Below are 25,117 nucleotides of genomic sequence, written 5' to 3'. Positions count from 1 at the left end.
GGCTGGTTGAAAAGAAAGATATCTGGATGATACCTGCAGCTGCAACCATCATCCAGATATCGACACTTCCAAGTCCCCGACGTCATCTGACATCATGCAGGTAGGAAGTGGTTAATGAGATAATCCCTGGTGATCCTGTCATGAAGGTCCCTGTTCAGGTACTTCCTGCTTTAGGGTGACAACTCTCTGCCCCTGTCTTCCAGTTGGACCCCTGTGTTGTCACCCTGTCCAATGGAGACTACAAGTGGCCCTGCTGACATAAAAATGACTCTGGTATATTCCACTGTTGTCACCATCAGGAAACCCACAGTGAGAAAAGTGTGCGGCCATCACTGGAGTGCATGTAAACAGGAAGTGGATGCAAAGAGGCTGCAGTAGATGAGCAGCACTGACAGGTAACAAAGGAGGGTGGTGCACCGAGCAAACTCAATGTCATCCAGTTTACCTGTAATAATGTAAAACGGTCACATTAATGGAAAATATCTGACTGTTCCTCCAGGGGGCGGCACTATGTACAGTCTGTGTTGAGGACTCACAACTCTTTTTTTTTTTTTTTTTTTTTTTTTTACCATTAGCCGGCCCTTTAAATGCCATTCATCTTGCACAGCTGCTCGCCCTCCATGCTTGGCTGATACAGTATCAGTGTCTGTTCAAACAGTCTGCCTCTGAATGGGCGTGGTGCATGGATGAGGGAGCCAATCGGAAGACACCCTGTGCCAGGTGTGGGAGGGGCCTGGCTAGGTGCATTCTTCCAGGTTGCTCAGTGTAGTTTTGACCAGGAAGAGGGGAAGTATCAGAGGATACAATGTAACCTGGGAGTCATCAGAGGATAGATGGTAACCCGGGAGCATCAGAAGATAAACTAGAGGCCTCAGAAGGATACATTGTGACCCATCAGAAGATGCTTTGTGAAACAAGAATCATCAGAAGATACATTGTGAGCCATCAGACGATACATTGAGACCCGGGAATCATCAGAGAATACATTCTGACCCATCAGACGATACATTGAGACCCGGGAATCTTCAGAAAATACATTGTGACCCAGGAATGATCAGGAGATAAACTGGAGGCATCAGAGGATACATTGTGACCCATCAGAATATATTTTGTGACCCGAGAATCATCAGAAGATACATTGTGACCTGGGAATTATCTAAAGGTAAACTGGAGGCATCAGAAGATACATTGTGACCTGGGAATCATCTAAAGGTAAACTGGAGGCATCAGAAGATACATTGTGACCCATCAGAAGATATTTTGTGACCCGAGAATCATCAGAAGATACATTGTGACCCATCAGAAGATACATTGTGGCCCGGGAATCATCTGAAGATAAACTGGAGGCATCAGGAGATACATTGTGACCCATCAGCAGATATTTTGTGACCCAAGAATCATCAGAAGATACATTGTGACCTGGGAATCATCAGAAGATACATTGTGACCCATCAGAAGATACATTGTGATCTGGAAATCATCAGAAGATACATTGTGACCCATCAAAAGATACATTGTGACCTGCGAATCATCAGAAGATACATTGTGACCTGGGAATCATCAGAAGATACATTGTGACCTGGGAATCATCAGAAGATACATTGTGACCTGGGAATCATCAGAAGATACATTGTGGCCCGGGAATCATCAGAAGATACATTGTGACCCATCAGAAGATACATTGTGATCTGGGAATCATCAAAAGATACATTGTGACCTGGGAATCATCAGAAGATACATTGTGATCTGGGAATCATCAGAAGATACATTGTGACCCACCAAAAGATACATTGTGACCTGGGAATCATCAGAAGATACATTGTGACCTAGGAATCATCAGAAGATACATTGTGACCTAGGAATCATCAGAAGATACATTGTGACCTGGGAATCATCAGAAGATACATTGTGACCTGGGAATCATCAGAAGATACATTGTGACCTAGGAATCATCAGAAGATACATTGTGACCTGGGAATCATCAGAAGATACATTGTGACCTGGGAATTATCAGAAGATACATTGTGACCTGGGAATCATCAGAAGATACATTGTGACCTGGGAATCATCAGAAGATACATTGTGACCTGGGAATCATCAGAAGATACATTGTGGCCCGGGAATCATCTGAAGATAAACTGGAGGCATCAGAGGATACATTGTAACCCTTCAAAAGATACATTGAGACTCAGGAGCATCAGAAGATAAACTGGAGGCATCGGAGGGTACAATGTAATACAGGAGTATCAGAAGATACACCGTAACCCATCAAAGAATACATTGTGACTCAGGAGCCTTAGAGGATACATTGTTACACGGGAGTATCAGAGCATCAATTGTAACCCTGGCGGCATCAGAAGATACACTTGAGGCATCAGAGGGTACATTGTAACACGGGAGTATCAAAGGATCCAGCTACATTGTAACCTGGGAAGCATCAGAAGATACATTGGAATCATTAGAGGATACATTGTAACACGAGTATCCGAGGATCTGACTACATTGTGACAGATGGAGGCAGCGGGGGTTACATTACAGACGAAGCGGTAAGCACACACAGATCTCTCACAAGGCTGTACTAAATTTCCCCTCATCACTATTTGTTGCACCTGTGCTCAGGCCGGGGTCACATCTATGCAGGTTGCAGTTGGTGCTTTTTTTTATGTGTTTTTGGGAGGTGTCTGTTGTCTTGCAGGAGAAACCAGCAAAAACGCAAGCACTGCATTTTTGATGCATTTCCATTGAAGACTGTGAAATTGAAAACGCAGTCTGCTGGGGGGGGGGGGGGTGAACGTGACCCATAGGAAGCCATGGTAAATGGACTGCAGTGTGTTTTTTGCAGCACTGAAAAACGCATGGGTGTGAACCTAGCCTCAGTTTAGGATGGAGGGGTGAAGGGGTAGAGCAATGGTGGTCTACTTGACTCGAGTGTGGCCCGACCTCACCAAAGGGGGCCACACATACATATGATTGTACAGAAAGCGATCAGAAAAAAAAAGGGGGGGAGCAATCAGAGACGGTAGATATTCTATAGAAGTTGTTGGTGACAAGCTACGCGCTTCAGATGACATTTATAAGCTGGCCATACTCTATAGAAGGGGTCTTCAAAAATTCTAAAGAAAGGGCCAGTTTACTGTCCTTCAGGCTTTAGGGGGGCCGGGCTGTGCCTAGAGGGAGTAAACAATGCCTCATCATTGGTGTCATTGGAGGAATAATTCCTCAAAGACTGACTAAAGGCAAGCAAAGGGCTGCAGTTCGGAGATCACTTCTCTGTACAATCTCTTTTAGGGGCGATTCACACTAGAATCGCACAGAAACACGGTCTGCATTCCTGTGCGATTTTTGCAGCCCGATTCATTCTGAACGGGCTGCAAATCGCACCAGAATGCACAAAAAGGAGCGCATGCACTACTTTTAGCAAACGGCACCGCACCAGGTGCTGCACTACCCTGCGATCTGGTGCGTTTGCTCTCTTATCTTTGGGGTGCCTTTTAACAATGTATTGGCACCCGCAGCAGCAAATCGCAGTTTCGGTGCGTTTTTGAACGGGGTGTGGGAAACGCTCGCAGAATGCATCTTTTCCCGCACCAAGGCCCTCGGACTTTCCAGAAGTGTGTAATAGGAGGACTTACCTAAACCATTCATTGTGTTTAGTATCAGGTCAGGCAGGTCTGATGTGGGGGGGGTGAAGGAGGGAGGAGGAGCCTGCAATGCCGGGAGGAGGAGCCTGCCATCCTGGGAGGAGGAGCCTGCCATCCTGAGAGGAGGAGCCTGCCATCCTGGGAGGAGGAGCCTGCAATACCAGGAGGAGTCTTCATATCCAGGTGTGTCAATCAGAGAGAGGAGGACACTAATCATTCCACCTGTGTGACCCCTGGGGAGGGCTGATATCTACAACTACTCTACAGATCTGCAGAACATCGCTCCCTCCCCTCCCCCTCCTTACAGATCCATATTGATATAGTCTGCAGATTATCCTATCACTGACCTCTCTAGAGATCTGCAGAACATCGCTCTCTTCCCTCCCCTCCTGACAGATCCATATTGATATATTCTGCAGATTATCTCATCACTGACCCCTCTAGAGATCTGCAGAACATCGCACCCTCCCCTCCCCCTCCTGACAGATCCATATTGATATAGTCTGCAGATTATCCTATCACTGACCTCTCTAGAGATCTGCAGAACATCGCTCTCTCCCCTCCCCTCCTGACAGATCCATATTGATATATTCTGCAGATTATCCCATCACTGACCTCTCTAGAGATCTGCAGAACATCGCTCCCTCCCCTCCCCCCTCCTGACAGATCCATATTGATATATTCTGCAGATTATCCCATCACTGACCTCTCTAGAGATCTGCAGAACATCGCTCCCTCCCCTCCCCCCTCCTGACAGATCCATATTGATATATTCTGCAGATTATCCCATCACTGACCTCTCTAGAGATCTGCAGAACATTGCTCTGCCCATGTACAGTGTGTTCCCAATCCCTGACATGTCTGCACGCTTGTTGTGAGAAGACGTGGGAGGGGCAGACGGGGATTACGGCGCTCTTTGTTTCGGTGATCAGACGTTCCTTGTTATGAGGACAGGCAGGTCACACAAGTTGGCTCGCTACGTTCCTAACAAACGCTCCATATGTGTGATGTAGACTGGAAAAAAAAGCTCAGCTCTCTGCTTTATCCAATCAAAATGTTCCGAATACAAAAGGTTCAAAACATTGTAGCCCTTTAGGGCCCATTCTCCTGTCCGGCCTCCTGTTGCTTTAAGGCTGCTTATTCCAATAAATGGGCGGGCAGTGCGCTTAAATGTTCAATAAAAATTGACCATACGCCATTTTTAACAATGAAGTGCACCACAGTGCTTCATAGTGCGTGGAGTTGGGTTGCCCCAGACCAGTGATGGCGAACATTGGCACCCCAGATGTTTTGGAACTACATTTCCCATGATGCTCAACTACACTGCAGAGTGCATGAGGATCATGGGAAATGTAGTTCCAAAACATCTGGGGGTGCCGAGGTTCTCCATCACTGGCCCTAGACCATTGGAACGACCAGCAGTGGAAAAGTGCGTTCTGGCTCTGAAAGGCCTTCTAGTGATGTATTTTCAAATGGAGGGGGGGGGCAATATCAATAAATGGGCCAATAGCATGAAGTGTGGAGGAGATATGGGGGACAAACTTTGTTGAAGGTCTTATATTACAGCACCTTCAAAAAGTATTCATACCCCTTGAAATGTCCCACATTTTGTCATGTTACAACCAAAAATGTAAATGTATTTTATTGGGATTTTATGTGATAGACCAACACAAAGTGGCTCATAATTGTGAAGTGGAAGGAAAATGATAAATGATACAAATAAATATGTGAAAAGTGTGGGGGGGGCATTTGTATGGCGCCCCCCGGAGTCAATACTTTGTAGAACCCCCTTTCTCTACAAGTCTTTTTGGGGATGTCTCTACCAGCTTTGCACATCTAGAGAGGAACATTTTTGCCCATTCTTCTTTGTACAATATCTCAAGCTCTGTCAGATTGGATGGAGAGTGTCTGTGATCAGCAATTTTCAAGTCTTGCCACAGATTCTCAATGTGATTTAGGTCTGGACTGTGACTGGGCCATTCTAACACATGAATATGCTTTGATCTAAACCAGGGGTAGTGAATTAAAATTCACGGGGGTCCGGTCAGAAAATTTTTCTTCTAGCGGAGGTCCGAGTGTCATATTGGTGCTATGACTCCACATGATATCCTCCACATCGCAGCCCCCTTTACACGTCACAGGCCCCTCATCTCAGACCCCCATCACAGACTGGTCCCCTCCCATCGCAGACTGGTCCCCTCCCATCGCAGACTGGTCCCCTCCCATCGCAGACTGGTCCCCTCCCATCGCAGACTGGTCCCCTCCTTACAGACTGGTCCCCTCCTTACAGACTGGTCCCCTCCTTACAGACTGGTCCCCTCCCATTGCAGACTGGTCCCCTCCCATTGCAGACTGGTCCCCTCCCATTGCAGACTGGTCCCCTCCCATTGCAGACTGGTCCCCTCCCATTGCAGACTGGTCCCCTCCCATTGCAGACTGGTCCCCTCCCATTGCAGACTGGTCCCCTCCCATTGCAGACTGGTCCCCTCCCATCGCAGACTGGTCCCCTCCTTACAGACTGGTCCCCCCTTAAAGACTGGTCCCCCCTTAAAGACTGGTCCCCTCCCATCACAGACTGGTCCCCCCATCACAGACTGGTCCCCTCCCATCACAGACTGGTCCCCCCATTACAGACTGGTCCCATCACAGACTGGTCCCCCCCTTACAGACTGTTCCCCCCTTACAGACTGGTCCCCTCCCATCGCAGACTGGTCCCCTCCCATCGCAGACTGGTCTCCCCATCACAGACTGGTCTCCCCATCACAGACTGGTCTCCCCATCACAGACTGGTCTCCCCAATCACAGAATGGTCTCCCCAATCACAGAATGGTCTCCCCAATCACAGATTGGTCCCCTCCCATCGCAGACTGGTCCCCTCCCATCGCAGACTGGTCCCCTCCCATCGCAGACTGGTCCCCTCCCATCACAGACTGGTCCCCCCATTACAGACTGGTCCCATCACAGACTGGTCCCCCCTTACAGACTGTTTCCCCCCTTACAGACTGTTTCCCCCCTTACAGACTGTTTCCCCCCTTACAGACTGGTCCCCCAATCACAGACTGGTCCCCTCCCATCGCAGACTGGTCCCCTCCCATCACAGACTGGTCCCCTCCCATCACAGACTGGTCCCCTCCCATCGCAGAATGGTCTCCCCATCGCAGACTGGTCTCCCCATCACAGACTGGTCTCCCCAATCACAGAATGGTCCCCTCCCATCGCAGACTGGTCCCCCAATCGCAGACTGGTCCCCCAATCGCAGACTGGTCCCCTCCCATCGCAGACTGGTCCCCCCTTACAGACTGGTCCCCCATCACAGACTGGTCTCCTCCCATCGCAGACTGGTCCCCTCCCATCGCAGACTGGTCCCCTCCCATCGCAGACTGGTCCCCTCCCATCGCAGACTGGTCCCCTCCCATCGCAGACTGGTCCCCTCCCATCGCAGACTGGTCCCCTCCCATCGCAGACTGGTCCCCTCCCATCGCAAACTGGTCCCCTCCCATCGCAGACTGGTCCCCACATCGCAGACTAGTCCCCTCCCATCACAGACTGATCCCCCCCCACACAGACCCCCCTAGATAGCAGACTCCTGTCCCCATAACATTCACAGCACTTCCCCCTCCCCACAGAACCCTACCTTATTCACACAAGACGTGCGGTGCAGCGCAGCCACCCTCGGGACAACGGGCGGTACTTTTCAAGTTAAAGGTAGGTGATTGATTACTGGGACCGCCCCGCTGCGTAGCAACCAATCACCTGCTTTTTAACTTAAAAAGTCCCACCCTTTTTCTAGAGCGGCCGCGCTGCATGTCTTGTGTAAATAAGACAGACAGAGGGCAGGGGCAGTGCAGCGATCCGATACCGAAGGGACAGACAAACCCGTGAGCGGCGCGTCTGCCATTCTGTGACCATAGCAGCAGGCAGGCAAGCCAGCGGCGGGGAGATGAGTGGAACACACAGGCAACTATTTGGCAAGGCTGCGGTCCGGATAGTATGGCTACTGGGGCCGGAACCGAACCGCGGTCCGCCATTTAGCGATGTCTGATCTAAACCATTCCATTGTAGCTCTGGCTGTTTCGGGTCGTTGTCCTGCTGGAAGGTGAACCTCCGCCCCAGTCTCAAGTCTTTTGTAGACTCTGACAGGTTTTCTTCTAAGATTGTCCTGTATTTGTCTCCATCCATCTTCCCATCAACTCTGACCATCTTCCCTGTCCCTGCTGAAGAAAAGCATCCCCACCACATGATGCTGCCACCACCATGTTTCACGGTGGGGATGGTGTGTTCAGGGTGATGTGCGGTGTTAGTTTTCCCCACACATAGCGTTTTGCTTTTAGGCCAAAAAGTTGAATTTTGATCTCATCTGACCAGATCACCTTCTTCCACATGTTTGCTGTGTCCTCCACATGGCTTCTCACAAACTGCAAACAGGACTTCTTATGGCTTTCTTTCACCAATGTCTTTCTTCTTGTCACTCTTCCATAAAGACCAGATTTGTGGAGAACACGACTAATGGTTGTCCTGTGGACAGATTCTCCCACCTGAGCTGTGGATCTCTGCAGCTCCTCCAGAGTTACCATGGACCTCTTGGCTCTTCTCTGATGAATGCTCTCCTTGCCCGGCCGGTCAGTTTAGGTGGACGGTCATGTCTTGGTAGGTTTGCAGTTGTGCCATACTCTTTCCATTTTCTGATGATGGATTGAACAGAGCTCTGTGAGATGTTCAAAGCTTGGGAGATTTTTTTTTATAACCTAACCCTGCTTTATACTTCTCCACAACTTTATCCCTGACCTGTCTGGTGTGTTCCTTGGCCTTCATGATGCTGTTTGTTCACTAAGGTTCCCTAACAAACCTCTGAGGGCTTCACAGAACAGCTGTATTTATACTGAGATTAAATAACACACAGGTGGACTCTGTTTACTAATTAGGTGACTTCTGAAGGCAATTGGTTCCTCTAGATTTTAGTTAGGGGTATCAGAGTAAAGGGGGCTGAATACAAATGCCCCCCCACACTTTTCACATATTTATTTGTATCATTTATCATTTTCCTTCCACTTTATAATTATGAGCCACTTTGTGTTGGTCTATCACATAAAATAAAAATAAAATACATTTACGTTTTTGGTTGTAACATGATAAAATGTGGGAAATGTCAAGGGGTGTGAATACTTTTTCAAGGCACTGTACACAGCAGTGACATCACCGCTCCCCAGATATAAGGAAGGATAGTTCATTCTCCGGCAGGGAACTGTCGACTTCCATATTCTAGAAATCTTCAGGTCATGCATCCATTTATAATGAATCTCCTGCTGGGTCTAATCTGAGGACTTCAATCAGCGGCTTCCATAAAGGGCCTGATGTAGACACAGAAGAATTTATTACCCCCCCCCCCCCCCCCCCATCCCTGTTCAGGTCTGTTGGATTCACCATTTACAGGCAGAGATTTACATTTACAGGCTGAGGTTATAAAGCTATAGAGAAATAAAAAGTCTGTACAGAGAGTGGGGGACTTCCTCTGTATAGCGGGCAATCTAGGCTGCTGTCCGGGGCTCCTCTGTTTATGGGGCAAAGGATATTTTACCTACTACTGTTGTTTTGTTTTATTCCTCTTCTGTTTTTTTGTAAATTTTCCTTTACTAAAAAATACTATTAATATTGGGAGAGAAAAAAATGAAAGGGAAAAACCCCCCCAGAAAACTGCTAATTTAGTTCAGGAAATGCTGCGGCTCTGCTAAAGTCAGAGAATGTACTCCTATTGGTGTGCTGGATGAATGCACCAGCATGCAGTTTCACTTTCTTTCCAAAGATGGCGCTCTGGTCTGCCCCCTGCTGGCTTTAGACTTCAGTCAGTGATTTTCTATAATCTGCGGAGTATCTTCTCTAGTTACGTTCAAAGATCTTTTTCTACTTGTCTCCAGTTTAAGGTGACAGAATGATTGACATTTATAGGACCCCCCCCCCCCCCCCAAGTGTCAGGGTGTCATTGTTCTGGACCCCCCAAGTGTCAGGGTGTCATTGTTCTGTGCCCCCAAGTGTCAGGGTGTCATTGTTCTGGACCCCCCAAGTGTCAGGGTGTCATTGTTCTGTGCCCCCAAGTGTCAGGGTGTCATTGTTCTGTGACCCCCAAGTGTCAGTGTGTCATTATTCTGGGACCCCCAAGTGTCAGTGTGTCATTGATCTGGGACCCCCAAGTGTCAGGGTGTCATTATTCTGGACCCCCAAGTGTCAGGGTGTCTTTGTTCTGGGACCCCCAAGTGTCAGGGTGTCATTATTCTGGACCCCCAAGTGTAAGGGTGTCATTGTTCTGGGGCCCCCAAGTGTCAGGGTGTCATTGTTCTGGGACCCCCAAGTGTCAGGGTGTCATTGTTCTGGGACCCCCAAGTGTCAGGGTGTCATTGTTCTGGGACCCCCAAGTGTCAGGGTGTCATTATTCTGTGACCCCCAAGTGTCAGGGTGTCCTTGTTCTGGGACCCCCAAGTGTAAGGATGTCATTGTTCTGGGGCCCTAAAGTGTCAGGGTGTCATTATTCTGGACCCCCAAGTGTCAGGGAGTCATTGTTCTGGGACCCCCAAGTGTCAAGGTGTCATTGTCCTGGGACCCCCAAGTGTCAGGGTGTCATTGTTCTGGGGCCCCCAAGTGTCAGGGTGTCATTGTTCTGGGGCCCCCAAGTGTCAGGGTGTCTTTGTTCTGGGGCCCCCAAGTGTCAGGGTGTCTTTGTTCTGGGGCCCCCAAGTGTCAGGGTGTCATTGTTCTGGGGCCCCCAAGTGTCAGGGTGTCCTTGTTCTGGGACCCCCAAGTGTCAGGGTGTCCTTGTTCCGGGACCCCCCCAGTGTCTGTGTTCCTGGTCCCCGCTCTTCCTATGGTTGGTAGTAGTTCCCGGGCAGAGCAGAGCTCCTGGTCTGTACAGGTCACCGGTGTAGTTAATGTTATACAGAGGTTAATGAGGAGGCAGCCCTCCCCCGGCGGTGAGTCAGCCGGACTCATTGTCCTCCATTCTATGGTGTCATGCTCTGCTGATTGAGTCTTTGTGGCAGGAACGGCTGACGTCACCTTCCAGCATTGGGTTACAGGGATCAGTCACTGCAAGGCCGAGTGACACACAAGGGGGGGTCTGTCTGAGACATTGCCATAATTACACCCCCCCTTCCCCTACGAAACCTGCTCTTCAATTATGGCTCATCAGTGTGGAACACCAAAACTCCTCACCACCAGACTTCACCTGTAAGAGCCGGAGACCCTTGACTCACCGCCTGACCTTCCCCGACCTCTATAAATGGCGCTATAAATTCTATCTTCTCCCATCATATAGTACATGCCTATAGGAGCACCGAGCAACAACGCTCCGGTATACGTCAGAGCTATATAACGGTATAATGTGAGTGTGGGGGGGGACATTAGAGTGTAAGCTCCTCTGGTACTGAGACTGACGTGACCAGCTCAGTGTTCTTTGTAGTGCACTGGGGTATATGTCAGAGCTATCAGTGTCTACACATGGAATAACAGGTGTTTTCTTCTATCTGCAGGCAGCGGAGGTGCCGTGATGGGGTCTTGGTGTAAGGTGGATATGGTTCATTGGTTGCACACTATATCTTAGTCCCTCAGGGGATGCAGCTGCTGATCTTATAATAGGTATGTACAATTCCTCCATATGAACACACAATGGGGTAATAGTTGAGAATACAAAGTAACCATTCTCTTATTCTGCGTAATTCTTCCCCATAGACCTTGGATAACCATCTGAATATTTTAGGCAAATGCTCTTTGGCCCAGGAAACTATTCTTATGAAGAACCATTATCTAACAATTATCAGTAGATAGACCCATGGGATGAGTGATCTATACTCGGGGCATAATTGTATAAACACTATATGGTCAAAAGTATGTTGACTCCACTCTGAATGACGAGTAAACTCCTGTATAGGTGTCTCCTAGATGAAGGTCCTGTTAATACTACATCATGCAAAGACATTGTAGACAATTGTGCTCTTTCAACCTTCTGGTAACAGTTTGGCGAAGACCCTTTTCCGTTCCACCATGACTGTGCCCCTGTGTACAAAGCCAACTCCATAAAGACATGGTTTGACTAGTTTAGTGTGGGGGATCTCCATAAAAACATGGTTTCATGAGTTTAATGAGGAAGGAGCATCTGCATAAAGACATGCTTTAATGAGTTTTTGTTGAGAAGCATCTCTATAAAGACTTGCTTTTATGAGTTAACATAGAAAAGTGACAGCAGAAACAGACCAAGTCTGCCCATTTTTTTATATATTTTTTTATGTTTATATGTTATATGTTTTGTTATTTTGGTGTGCAGTGTTTCCATAAAGACATGGTTTCATGAGTTTGGTGTGGAGGTACTCCATAAAGACATGGCTTCATGAGTTTTGGTGTGGAGGAACTCCATAAAGACATGGCTTCATGAGTTTTGGTGTGGAGGAACTCCATAAAGACATGGCTTCATGAGTTTTGGTGTGGAGGAACTCCATAAAGACATGGTTTCATGAATTTTGGTGTGGAGGTACTCCATAAAGACATGGCTTTATGAGTTTTGGTGTGGAGGAACTCCATAAAGACATGGTTTAATGAGTTTTGGTGTGGAGGTACTCCATAAAGACATGGCTTCATGAGTTTGGTGTGGAGGTACTCCATAAAGACATGGCTTCATGACTTTGGTGTGAAGGAACTGGAGTGTCCTGCACAGAGCCCTAACCTCAACCATACAGAACACTTTTGGAATTGGAATGCCAATTGTGAGCCAGGCCTTCTCATTTCACATCACTACTTGACCTCACAAATGTTCTTTTGGCTGATTGGACACAACTTCCAACAGACGTACTCCAACATTTTGTGGGAAGCCTTCACAGCAGAGTAGAGCCAGCTCCATAAAGACACGCTTTGACCAGTTTGGTGTTGAGTAACTGATGCCCTGACTTTAACCCTACTGAAGGTTTTTTGGATGAATTGGAATGTCAGTTGTGGACCAATAGGTTTCATCCAACATCAGGAACTGACCCCACAAATGATACAACTTCCCACAGATACCCCGAAATCTTGTGGCAGATGTTCCCAGAAGAATGGAGGATGTTATAACCACAATGAGGGGCATCCCCAGTATAGGGGGACCATATTAATGGGCATGGGGGGACCACATATTAATGGCCATGGGTGGAGAGGTCCATATTAATGGCCATGGGTGTACCCCATATCAATGGCCAGCAGAGGAGGGATGGGGGGAACTCTATATTGATCGGCCATTGGAGGGATGAGGGCGGGACTCCATATTGATTGGCCATGGGAGTAGCTAGGGGAGCAATCTCTGTATTAATGACCATGGAGGAAAGTGGGGCCATGCCATATTATCTGGCCATGAGGGGAGTAGTAAGGAAATTGGCAACCTCTTTATTAATGGCCATGGTTTTGGAATGGGATGTCCAACAAAGTCATATAGGTGTATTGGTCAGGTGACCACACTCTTTAGGTCATAGTGTATCAAATGTACACACACCTGAAAGCATCCATCACCGTCTTTTTCCATCTGTCACCCATTGTGGAGATTTCCTTTCACTTCCTGTCTTGAAGGCACTTGAGGAAGTGTGAGGCACTCTCTGCAATGTAAGGAATATTTAGACCTTTTATAGAGAGGGTGTTGGGCAACTGTACAACATGCCTCCTGTAATATCTTTCCCTTCTACACCTTCCAACTGCTGTTAAATGACCGTTAAAAGGATATTGTACATGGATCTTGAAATTGCAAAGAGATGATGCTAAAGATCAATACCGTTGTAATTTTTTTTTTTTTTTTATAATGTTCCATTTCCTGTGTCCTCAGAGTCCGGAGTTTGTGCTGAAGGCGACGATAATGAACAACACAGACATATTCGCCCCAGTGGGTGACGCAGGACCATTTGCCATGCGGGGCCACAAGCAGCGCTGTCTGTCCGCCGTGGAACCAGGCACCCCCTCCGAGATGGATTTAAAGGACGAGGAGCAGGACCGCTTCCTAGGCGTCCCACTGCGCCGGTACTGCCCCACGCGGAGCTCCGCCCACATGCGCGACTCCTTCCGAAGGCACAGCTGGGAACCGGGAAAGAGACTGCAAGAAGAGGAGACTAATTATGATGAGCTCAGGTACGAAAAGGAAGCGTATCTACTTAATTGTGGCCATTCAGATATTTAACCCATTCTGCTAAAGGCGGGTGGTGGTTCTGTTATCCTGACTGGGCGTCATATGACGTCTTTCAGGATAACATGCCGGCACGTGCCCGCCAGGGGGGGGGAGCTCAGCGTGGCAAGAAGTGGTGCTGTGTGTCACTCTGACACACCGCATCTCTGACGGCGGCTCCTTACCACGTGATCGGCTGTGACCAATCACAGCGAGAACCAGGAAGTGCCGGTAAACGGCTTTCCTTGGTTCGCGCTGACAGGGAGAGCCAATCAGCGGCTCTCCCTTTCAGAGGGGGGGTCTGCGCTGATAATCAGCACATTGATTATTAGCGCAGCGTCCATGAGAGGTGCCCATCAGCTGCCTGTCAGTGCCCATCAAAGTGCCAATCAGTGCCCATAAATGTGCCAATCAGTGCCCCATCAGTAATGCCTGTCAGTGCCCTTCAGATGCCAATCAGTAATCCCTGTCAGTAGCGCCTCATCAGTGCTGCCTATCCAGTGCCATCTATCAGTGCCTATAGGTGTCTCCTCATCAGTGCCCATTAGTGCAGCCCCATGAGTGCCCGTCAGTGAAGGAGAAAACACAATTTTAGCACTGAAAGCTGAAAATTGTCCTGGGCAGGAAGGGGGGAAAGTGCCCGGTATTGAAGTGGTTAAACACTCTTAAAACAGACCCTGCAATAAAATACAAGGTCCACCTTCACTCTCCGGGCTCCTCCCCCTCCCAAATCACCTTTTATTAGAGGGCGGTTGTAAAATGTACCCCAAAGAAAAAAAGTTAGGATTTATTCTTGCCTTCGCATGCCATGTCTAGGCGAGTAAATGAGCTTTAAAACAAAAGTCCTCACTGACCTTTGTAGCTGGTGGCGCTGTGGAGAAATTCATCCTCAAAGTTCACAGTAGAGATCCAGGGAAACCCATCCATGTCTGCTCTTTGTATATCTCCGCCCCATTCACACATCAAGCATGCCGTATGTGTGATTAAGTGGCATTTTTTCTCTTTTTTTGCACGCTTTTGTAAATAACAGTGCTGTAGAGAAGCTTCTTTGGGGCAGGATTGGCCGGAGGGGGTAGTACACGTTCCGCTGCAAAAAATTAAACCCAATGTCTCATTTTGTCAGGTAGTACCTCCAGCAAATGCAGCCTCTTGAATAAACGAGGCTGCACCACAATCGCCCTGCAACTGGATTCAACACACACGCGATTGCAGGACGGTGGTGCGCGCTTTATAGGGGTAAAACAGGCAGTGTGGAGGCAACATATCGCCTCCCACCTGCCTGTCAAATGCCCTCTGAAAAGAGATCCATCGGGCAATGCAGGTGTATAAAAGCCCTGAAAGTGCATGTGATTTTTTTCCCCAGAATTTGAGGGTTAATTACTCCACAATGGCTGCAGCTACAGAGGTCAGTGAAGGCTTGGCTGAAATGATTTTACTGCTGGTGAAGAATTTACAAATACAACAATTCCAAGTTAAAGCAGTAATAAAGTAATTTTAGAAAAGGTTAAAATAAAATATCCCGAGTGCTCATACACACAGGCATTACGAGGAACTCCACAAAGACATGGCTTCATGACTTTGCTGTGGAGGAACTCCACAAAGACATGGCTTCATGACTTTGCTGTGGAGGAACTCCACAAAGACATGGCTTCATGACTTTGCTGTGGAGGAACTCCACAAAGACATGGCTTCATGACTTTGCTGTGGAGGAACTCCACAAAGACCTGGCTTCATGACTTTGGTGTGGAGGAACACCATAAAGACATGGCTTCATGACTTTGGTGTAGAGCAGGGGTCTCAAACTGGCAACACTTAAGCTGTTGCAAAACTACAAGTCCCATGAGGTATTGCAAGGCTGGCAGTTACAAGCATGACTCTCACAGGCAGAGGCATGATGGGACTTGTAGTTTCGCAACAGATGAAGGGCCTCCAGTTTGAGACCCCTGGTGTAGAGGAACTCCATAAAGATGTTGCTTCATGACTTTGGTGTGGAGGAACTCCATAAAGACGTTGCTTCATGACTTTTTTGTGGAGGAACTGCATAAACACGTGGCTTCATGACTTTGGTGTGAAGGAACTCCATCAAGATGTGGTTTCATGACTTTGGTGTGAAGAAACTCAATAAAGACATGGCTTCATGACTTTGGTGTGGAGGAACTCCATAAAGACATGGCTTCATGACTTTGGTGTTGAGGAACTCCATAAAGACATGGCTTCATGACTTTGGTGTGGAGGAACTCCATAAAGATGTGGTTTCATGACTGGTGTGGAGGAACTCCATAAAGACATAGCTTCATTAGTTCGGTGTGGAGGAATTCCATAAAGACATGGCTTTATGACTTTGGTGTGGAGGAACACCATAAAGACATGGCTTCATGACTTGGGTGCGGAGGAACTCCATAAAGACATGGCTTCATGACTTTGGTGTAGAGCAGGGGTCTCAAACTGGCAACCCTTAAGCTGTTGCAAAACTACAAGTCCCATGAGGTATTGCAAGGCTGACAGTTACAAGCATGACTCCCACAGGCAGAGGCATGATGGGACTTGTAGTTTTGCAACAGCTGGAGGGCCTCCAGTTTGAGATCCCTAGTGTAGAGCAACTCCATAAAGATGTGGCTTCATGACTTTGGTGTGGAGGAACTCCATAAAGACGTTGCTTCATGACTTTTTTGTGGATGAACTCTATAAAGACATGGCTTCATGACTTTGCTGTGGAGGAACTCCAAAAGAAGACATGGCTTCATGACTTTGCTGTGGAGGAACTCCAAAAGAAGACATGGCTTCATGACTTTGCTGTGGAGGAACTCCAAAAAAAGACATGGCTTCATGACCTTGCTGTGGAGGAACTCCAAAAAATGACATGGCTTCATGACTTTGGTGTGGAGGAACACCATAAAGACATGGCTTCATGACTTGGGTGTAGAGCAGGGGTCTCAAACTGGCAACCCTTAAGCTGTTGCAAAACTACAAGTCCCATGAGGTATTGCAAGGCTGGCAGTTACAAGCATGACTCCCACAGGCAGAGGCATGATGGGACTTGTAGTTTCGCAACAATTGGAGAGCCTCCAGTTTGAGACTCCTGGTGTAGAGGAACTCCATAAAGACGTTGCTTCATGACTTTTTTGTGGAGGAACTCCATAAACACGTGGCTTCATGACTTTGGTGTGAAGGAACTCCATCAAAATGTGGTTTCATGACTTTGGTGTGAAGAAACTCCATAAAGACATGGCTTCATGACTTTGGTGTGGAGGAACTCCATAAAGACATGGCTTCATGACTTTGTTGTGGAGGAACTCCATAAAGATGTGGTTTCATGACTTTGGTGTGGAGAAACTCCATAAAGATGTGGTTTCATGACTTTGCTGTGGAGGAACTCCATAAAGACATAGCTTCATTAGTTTGGTGTGGAGGAATTCCATAAAGACATGGCTTTATGACTTTTTTGTGGATTAATTCTATAAAGACATGGCTTCATGACCTTGCTGTGGAGGAACTCCAAAAAATGACATGGCTTCATGACTTTGGTGTGGAGGAACTCCACAAAGACCTGGCTTCATGACTTTGGTGTGGAGGAACACCATAAAGACATGGCTTCATGACTTTGGTGTAGAGCAGGGGTCTCAAACTGGCAACCCTTAAGCTGTTGCAAAACTACAAGTCCCATGAGGTATTGCAAGGCTGACAGTTACAAGCATGACTCCCACAGGCAGAGGCATGATGGGACTTGTAGTTTTGCAACAGCTGGAGGGCCTCCAGTTTGAGATCCCTAGTGTAGAGCAACTCCATAAAGATGTGGCTTCATGACTTTGGTGTGGAGGAACTCCATAAAGACGTTGCTTCATGACTTTTTTGTGGATGAACTCTATAAAGACATGGCTTCATGACTTTGCTGTGGAGGAACTCCACAAAGATGTGGCTTCATGACTTTGGTGTGGAGGAACTCCATAAAGACGTTGCTTCATGACTTTTTTGTGGATGAACTCTATAAAGACATGGCTTCATGACTTTGCTGTGGAGGAACTCCACAAAGACGTGGCTTCATGACTTTTTTGTGGATGAACTCTATAAAGACATGGCTTCATGACTTTGCTGTGGAGGAACTCCACAAAGACGTGGCTTCATGACTTTGCTGTGGAGGAACTCCATAAAGACATATATTTTATGGAGATCTCCTTTCTAAGTTTTTTTCGGTTTCTGGCTCCTGTCAATGTTGGTGGATTCACCCTCTCTATTTGTCCTGGTCACCATTGTCCTTAGGACAGAAAGGAAATCATCCAAGATTTATGGTTGCCACAAGAACAGGAAGTAAAGGGAAATCTTCCAATCTTGCACCTGCTCTAGTGAAGGGAAATCTTCCAATCTTGCACCTGCTCTAGTGAAGGGAAATCTTCCAACGGGTACACCTGCTCTCACTTTTGGTGGGGTTTCCTCTTACCTCATGTTGTGTCTATGGAACAGATAACTCAAACGGCAAGTGTCCTCTTTTAATGCCTGTGTGTATGAGCACTCGGGATATATATATATATTTTTTTTTTTTTCATTTAGAGGAGAGCTACAATACACATGGAGTAGTAATCTCTAACAACCTCTAGGTGGCAGCATTGGTCAATTTTTGTTGTGTCGGCACAGTCAACGGTGAAGGATATGGCAAAGAAAAATGGCAAAAGTTTTTAGTTTTTCAGAAAGGATGTAATATATATATATATATATATATATATATATATATATATATATATATATATATATATATATATATATATAGCCAGGCGGAGGTGATACGTGATCTTTAACAGCTCTTACTGCAAGGAACCCTTTTTCCATAAAATAATAAAACTGTCTGTTTTCGTACACAACTGATGCCCTTTGCTTTTAGATGACTCTCGTCATATTTATTATCTTCATCTGACCATACCACCAGCTAGAGGTAGTGATTAAGTTGCTTTTAACCACTCTTACTATAAAGAATCTCTTCCATGAAAGACAGTAAAATTGCTCTTTCTCCACACAACTAATGTCCCTTTTGCATTAGATCACTCAGATTGCGTTTAGATCTCTCTCTCTCTCTTTATCTTTATATGTCTATACCTGTTTGAGGTGCTGATACGTTTTCTTTAACTACTCTTACTGTAAAGAAACCTTTCCCAAAAATACAGTAACATTGTCTTCACACAGGTAATGTTGTCCCTTTTTGCATTAGACCGCTTTGATCTGTTTTACATGACTCTCCTCCTCTTTATAATCATCTGACTATACTACTTCGGGATGGTGATATCATTTTCTTTATACTCTTAATGCAAAGAATTCTTTCCCAGAAAGACTGTATAATCCTTTTTTCTAATGACAGCTAATGTCCCTTCTACATTACATCACTCTGATCGCGTTTAGATGACTCATCTTTTTATAATCTTTATATGACTATACCAGTTTGAGGTGGTATTAAGTGTTCTTTAACTCCCCTTAATGTAAAGAATCCTTTCCCAGAAAGACTATGAAATCCTCTATCTTCACACAGCTAATGACCCTTTGGCATTAGACCGCTCTGATTGGTTTTACATGACTCCCCTCCTCTTTATAATCATCTGACTATACCACTTTGGGGTGGTGATATAGTTTTCTTTATACTCTTAATGTAAAGAATCCTTTCCCAGATATACAGTAAACCTTATTTTTCTTCTCACAGCGAATGTCCCTTTTGTATTAAATGACTCTCTGGTTGTATTTCAATGGCTCCTAGTCTTTATAATCCTTTTAAGGCTATACCAGTTAGAGGTGGTAAAAAGTTTTATTTTACCACTCTTACTGTTAAGAATCCTTTTCCCAGAAGACTATGAAATCCCTCTTTCTTCACACAGCTATTGTCCCTTTTGCATTAGACCACACTGATTTGTGTTTACGTGACTCTCATCATCTTTATCATCTTTATATGACTATACCAGTTTGAGGTGGTGGTAAGTGTTCTTTAACTACTCTTACTGTAAAGAATCTTTTTCCCAGAAAGACAGTGAAATTCCCTTTCTTCGCACAGCTAATGTCCCGTTTGCATTATCTAACTGATCGAATTTAGATGACTCATCATCTTTATAATCCTTATAGGTCTATACCAGTTAGAGGTGATAATAAGTTTAATTTTACCGCTTTTACTGTAAAGAATTTTTTCCCCCCAGAAAGACAGTGAAATCCTCTTTCTTGACACTGCTAATGTCCCTTTTGCATTAGAGCACACTGATCGTGTTTACACGACTCATCTTTTTTATCGTCCTCTGACTATACCAGTTGGAGGTGGCAGTCTCTTACCGTTAATCACTCTTACTGTAAAGAATCCTTTACCAGAAATCCCACTGAAATCCTCTTTCTTCACATAGCTAATGTCCCCTATGATTCCGAATATATTCAGATGACTCCTCTTTATAATCCTTATATGGCTATACCAGTTAGAGGTGGTAATACGTTTTTCATTTTACTACTTTAACTGTAAAGAATCCTTTCCCAGAATTCCCAATGAAATCCTCTTTCTTTACACAGCTAATGTCCCGTTTGCATTATATAACTGATCGTATTCAGATGACTCATCTTTATAATCCTTATATGGCTATACCAGTTAGAGGTGGTAATACGTTTTTCATTTTACTACTTTAACTGTAAAGAATCCTTTCCCAGAAATCCTGTGAAATCCTCTTTATTCACACACCTACTGTGCCTTTTACATTTAGTTGACTCTGATTGGCCTAGAGGGGTGAAATAAAATAAACCCTCACCGCCTGTTACGCACTCATGCAGACACTAGGGGCCCCCGTAGACGCGCTCAAGCAGCGGTTGTGTTTTCCGTCTCCCCCGCACTGCTACTTCTGCAAACAGGTGCAAGATGGACGGCGACTGCTATCTCTCCCGGTGGAGCGGCGTTGCGGCAGGACGCGCACAGTCTGCGGAGTGGTAGGTGAACTCAGGTGACCCCCCCCCTCCCCCCCAACCGATCCTCTCTTAAGGTCACAAAGCGATCGGCAAATCAACGGCCTGATAAGCATCCCCCCCTTCTCGTAGGTTAGAGCTGGAGAGGAAGCTGGTGGTTTTAGAGACATTCAAAGAGAGGAAAGGAAAGCAAACAACAAGTGTCTGAGACACAAAGAGCAGCTTTCTATGTCGCAACGTTGCTATCTTGAGTTGGCCATGGAGCTGCTGGACGGTGTCGCCACCCGCGCAGTGGCGCAGCGGTGCTCGCGGCGCGATAACTGCCTCTGTGTCTATTGCAGCCTCAGCCTGAAGGGTCTGGACCCCGAAGAGATAGAGGCGGCCATGGGCTACCCCAAGGACCCGCGCCGGACTCCCATCACCTCCAGTAACGACGAACTGGAGAACCTGCTGCTGATGCGGGGCGAAGATCTGGAGGTGACGCAAGAGGTACGGACGCTGCCCGGTGCTGCCTGCATGTATTATGGCTTTTCAAAGTTTTGCCCGTTGCACTTGTAGAGGTTTTTGTTTTAGCTCCTGTATGTGTCTTTGGTGTGGCCTTGTCAAATCAACGAAAAGGTGAGTCCGGGTAAAGCTAAAGAAAGGTGTGGCGGGGTTAAGCCAAGGAACGGTGTGGCGGGGTCAAGCCAAGGAACGGTGTGGCGGGGTCAAGCCAAGGAACGGTGTGGCGAGGTCAAGCCAAGGAACGGTGTGGCGGGGTCAAGCCAAGGAACGGTGTGGCGGGGTCAAGCCAAGGAACGGTGTGGCGGGGTCAAGCCAAGGAACGGTGTGGCGGGGTCAAGCCAAGGAACAGTGTGGCGGGGTCAAGCCAAGGAATGGTATGGCGGGGTCAAGCCAAGGAATGGTCTAGCGGGGTCAAGCCAAGGAAAGGTGTAGCGGGTTCAAGCCAAGGAAAGATGTGGCAGGGTTAAACTAAGGAGCGGTGTGACGGGGTCAAGCCAAAGAGTGGTGTGACGGGGTCAAGCCAAGGAGTGCTGTGACGGGGTCAAGCCAAGGAGTGGTGTGACGGGGTCAAGCCAAGGAACGGTGTAGCGGGGTCAAGCCAAGGAACGGTGTAGCGGGGTCAAGCCAAGGAATGGTGTAGCGGGGTCAAGCCAAGGAAAGGTGTAGCGGGGTCAAGCCAAGGAGTGGTGTGACGGGGTCAAGCCAAGGAACGGTGTAGCGGGGTCAAGCCAAGGAAAGGTGTAGCGGGGTCAAGCCAAGGAGTGGTGTGACGGGGTCAAGCCAAGGAGTGGTGTGACGGGGTCAAGCCAAGGAGTGGTGTGACGGGGTCAAGCCAAGGAGTGGTGTGACGGGGTCAAGCCAAGGAGTGGTGTGACGGGGTCAAGCCAAGGAGTGGTGTGACGGGGTCAAGCCAAGGAGTGGTGCGACGGGGTCAAGCCAAGGAAAGGTGTGGTGGGGTCAAGCCAAGGGAAGGTGTGGCGGGGTCGAGCCAAGGAAAGGTGTGGCTGGGTCAAACTAAATTACGGTGTGGCCTAGTCAAACCAAGGGAAGAAGGGTTCAACTCTCATGGTGCAATGGCAGCTTTTCCTGTTGTTTTTCTGCAGGAGCTTTGGCTCTGGTCAGCACAATTCAGCAAGGCCTAGAAGGCTCTTCTTGTACCCTTCTGAAACTAGTTTCACTTCATTGCCTGAATTTAGGAGCACCGGGGTGGAGAGGTGTTCTGATCCTCCCTTGGCTTCATTTTACCGCAGTCCCGTGGCACCTGTGGGGGTGGGATGGGGATAGTCAGGAGGAAGCCACTAGAGGCTTCTTCTGGCAAGAGACAGAAAGGGGTGTAATGGGCCCACAGCAGGAGAATAAGGGGAGGGAACAGTTATGTTGGGACCTTCTAACCTCAGGGGCCTGGAGACATCCATACCCAAGGTCATTACCAGGCATTGTGAGCCCCTAGTGGATCAATAAAGAGAAGAGAAATGGTTAGGTTGGGGCCTTCTAACCTCAGGGGCCCAGTGACAGCCATGCCCAGGGTCTCTCCTTGAAGGTGTTCGCCCATAGTGGAAGGATGGAACAGTTATGTCATGGCCCTTTAACCTCAGGGACCCAGGAATAGCAATGTCACTACTTGGTATAATGGGCCCACAGCAGATGGATAAGGGGCATGAATAGTTAGATTGGAGCCTTCTAACCTCAGGGGCCTAGGGAGAGCCATGCCCAGGGTCATTTCCTGATGTTATGAGCTCACAACTGAAGAATGAGGGGAAGAAACAGTGAGGTTGGGGCCCTTTTTACCTCATGGACTCAGAGACAGCCTTATGTAGGGTCCCTCCCTGGTGTTATGAGCCCATAGTGGATGGATAAGGGTAGGAATAGTTGGGTTGGGGCCTTCTAACCTCAGGGGCCCAGAGACAGCCATGCCCAGGGTCTCTCCTTGATTTTTTCAGCCCACAACTGATGGGTAGAACATCAAGGTTTGGACCCTTTCACCTCAGGGGCCCAGAGACAGCCACACTCATATTCACTCCCTGGTATAATGGGCTTGCATCAAATTGATAAAGGGTCAGGAACAGATGGATTGGGGCCTTCTAACCTCAGGGGCCTAGAGACAGCCATGCTCAGAGTCTCTCTTTGAAGTTATCAGCCCACAGCGGATGGATGGAACAGTTGGGTTGGCACCCATTTGACCTCAGGTGTCCAGGGACAGTAGTACCCAAGGTAAGTAGTATCTAATGTAATGGGCCCACAGCAGATGGGTAAGGGGCAGGAATAGTTAGGTTAGGGCACTTTGACATCCGGGGCCCAGGAACAGTCGTAGCCAAGGTCACTTCTGAGTGTTATGGGCCTACAGCAGATGGTTAACGGCAAGAAACATATAGGTTGAGACCTTTTAACCTCAGGGCCAAGGGAGAGCCATACCTAGGGTCACTTCCTGATCTTATGAGCCTACAGCTGACGGATAAGGAGAAGAAATAGTTGAGTGGGGGCCTTTTAACCTCAGGGGCCCGGGGACAGCCATACCCATGGTCACTTCCTGATGCTATGAGCCCACAGCAGATGGATAAGGGGAAGGAACAGTTGGGTTGAGGCCATTTGACCTCATGCCTAGGAACATCCATACCCAGGGTCACTATCTGGAGTTATAAGCCCATAACTGATGAGTAAGGGGAAGGAACAGTGAGGTTGGGGCCCTCTAACCTCATGGACCCAGGTACAACCATATGGAGGGTCCCTCCCTGGTGTTATGAGCCAACAAGGGATAGATAAGATGATGGATCAGTTAGGTTAGGGTCATTTGACGTCAGGGGCCCAGTGAAAGCTGCGTCCAAGGTCACACCCTGGTACAATGGGCCCACAGTGGATGGATAAGGGAAGGAAACAGGTTGGAGCCCTCTGACTTTAGGGGCCCAGAGTTAATTTCCTGGTATAATGGGCCCACTGTGAATAGATGGATAGAACAGTTAGCTTGGGGCCCCTTTGACCTCAGTGTCCCAGGGACAGCCATACCTACAGTCACTCCCTGGCGTAATAGACCCACAATGGATGAATAGGAGGACCACAGTTAGGTTGAGGCCCTTTGATTCTCAGGAGCCCAGGGTCACTTCCTGGTGTAAAGGACCCACAGCAGATAAATAAGGGTTTTAAACAGTTAGGTTGGGGCCCTTTGACCCACAGTAGATGTCTACAGCGATGACACAATAGGGTTGAGGCCCTTACACTAGGAAGTGACAGTGGGCTCCTGAGATCAAAGGGCCTCAACCTAACTGTATCATTACTGCATCCATCCACTGTGGGTCCATTACACCAGGTAGTTACCTTGGGTATGACTGTCCCTGGGCCCCTGAGGTCAAAGGGCCCCAGCCTAACTAATCAAAAGCCTTATCTATTTGCTGTTGGCTCATTTGACCTCAGGAGCTCAGGGTCACTTCCTGGTGTAATGGATACGGGGATGACACAGGTTGAGGCCCTTACACCAGGAAGTGACCCTGGACTCCTGAGGTCAAAGGGCCTCAAAATAGCTCTCTGGAGCCCAAGATCACTTCCTGGTGTAATGGACCCACAGTGGATGGAAACAGGGATGGCAAAGGTTGAGGCCCTTACACCAGGAAGTGACCCTGGGCTCCTGAGGTCAAAGGGCCTCAACCTAGCTCTCTGGAGCCCAAGACCATTTCCTGGTGTAATGGGCCCACAGCAGATGGATAAGAATCTTGAACAGTTAGGTTGGGGCCCTTTGAACTCAGGAGCCCAGAGACCGCCATACCCAAGGTCACTTCCTGGTGTAATGGGCCCACAGTGGATGGATAATTGGGTGACACAGTTAGGTTGTGGCCCTTTGATCTCAGAAGCCCAGGATCACTTCCTGGTGTTTTTTTTTATCCCACAGTGACTTTATAAGGGGAGGGAACGTTTAGGTTGG

The 25,117-nt window shown here is 47.6% G+C and overlaps 1 protein-coding gene across 5 annotated transcripts in view; it reads left to right on the top strand.

Annotated features, from left to right (window-relative positions):
• ARHGEF2 (Rho/Rac guanine nucleotide exchange factor 2) overlaps positions 1–25,117 on the top strand; it is a 168,297-nt gene that overhangs the window by 23,958 nt on the left and 119,222 nt on the right. For 4 of the 5 annotated variants that reach the window (XM_073609298.1, XM_073609297.1, XM_073609296.1 and 1 more), the window contains exons 2-4: positions 11,159–11,264; positions 13,465–13,763; positions 21,045–21,192. In XM_073609298.1, coding sequence (XP_073465399.1) covers positions 13,495–13,763; positions 21,045–21,192 — 417 coding nt within the window. In that variant the 5' untranslated portion in view covers positions 11,159–11,264; positions 13,465–13,494. Of the gene's footprint in view, positions 1–11,158; positions 11,265–13,464; positions 13,764–20,600; positions 20,728–21,044; positions 21,193–25,117 lie in introns of those variants that run through there. The other variant, XM_073609302.1, reaches the window with a different exon arrangement.

The sequence above is a fragment of the Aquarana catesbeiana genome, linkage group LG13, assembly GCF_042186555.1.
Source record: "Aquarana catesbeiana isolate 2022-GZ linkage group LG13, ASM4218655v1, whole genome shotgun sequence".
In the NCBI taxonomy this organism is placed as follows: domain Eukaryota; kingdom Metazoa; phylum Chordata; class Amphibia; order Anura; family Ranidae; genus Aquarana; species Aquarana catesbeiana.
Note: the sequence above shows the minus strand (reverse complement) of the source record. Positions and strands in the feature narration are given on the sequence as shown.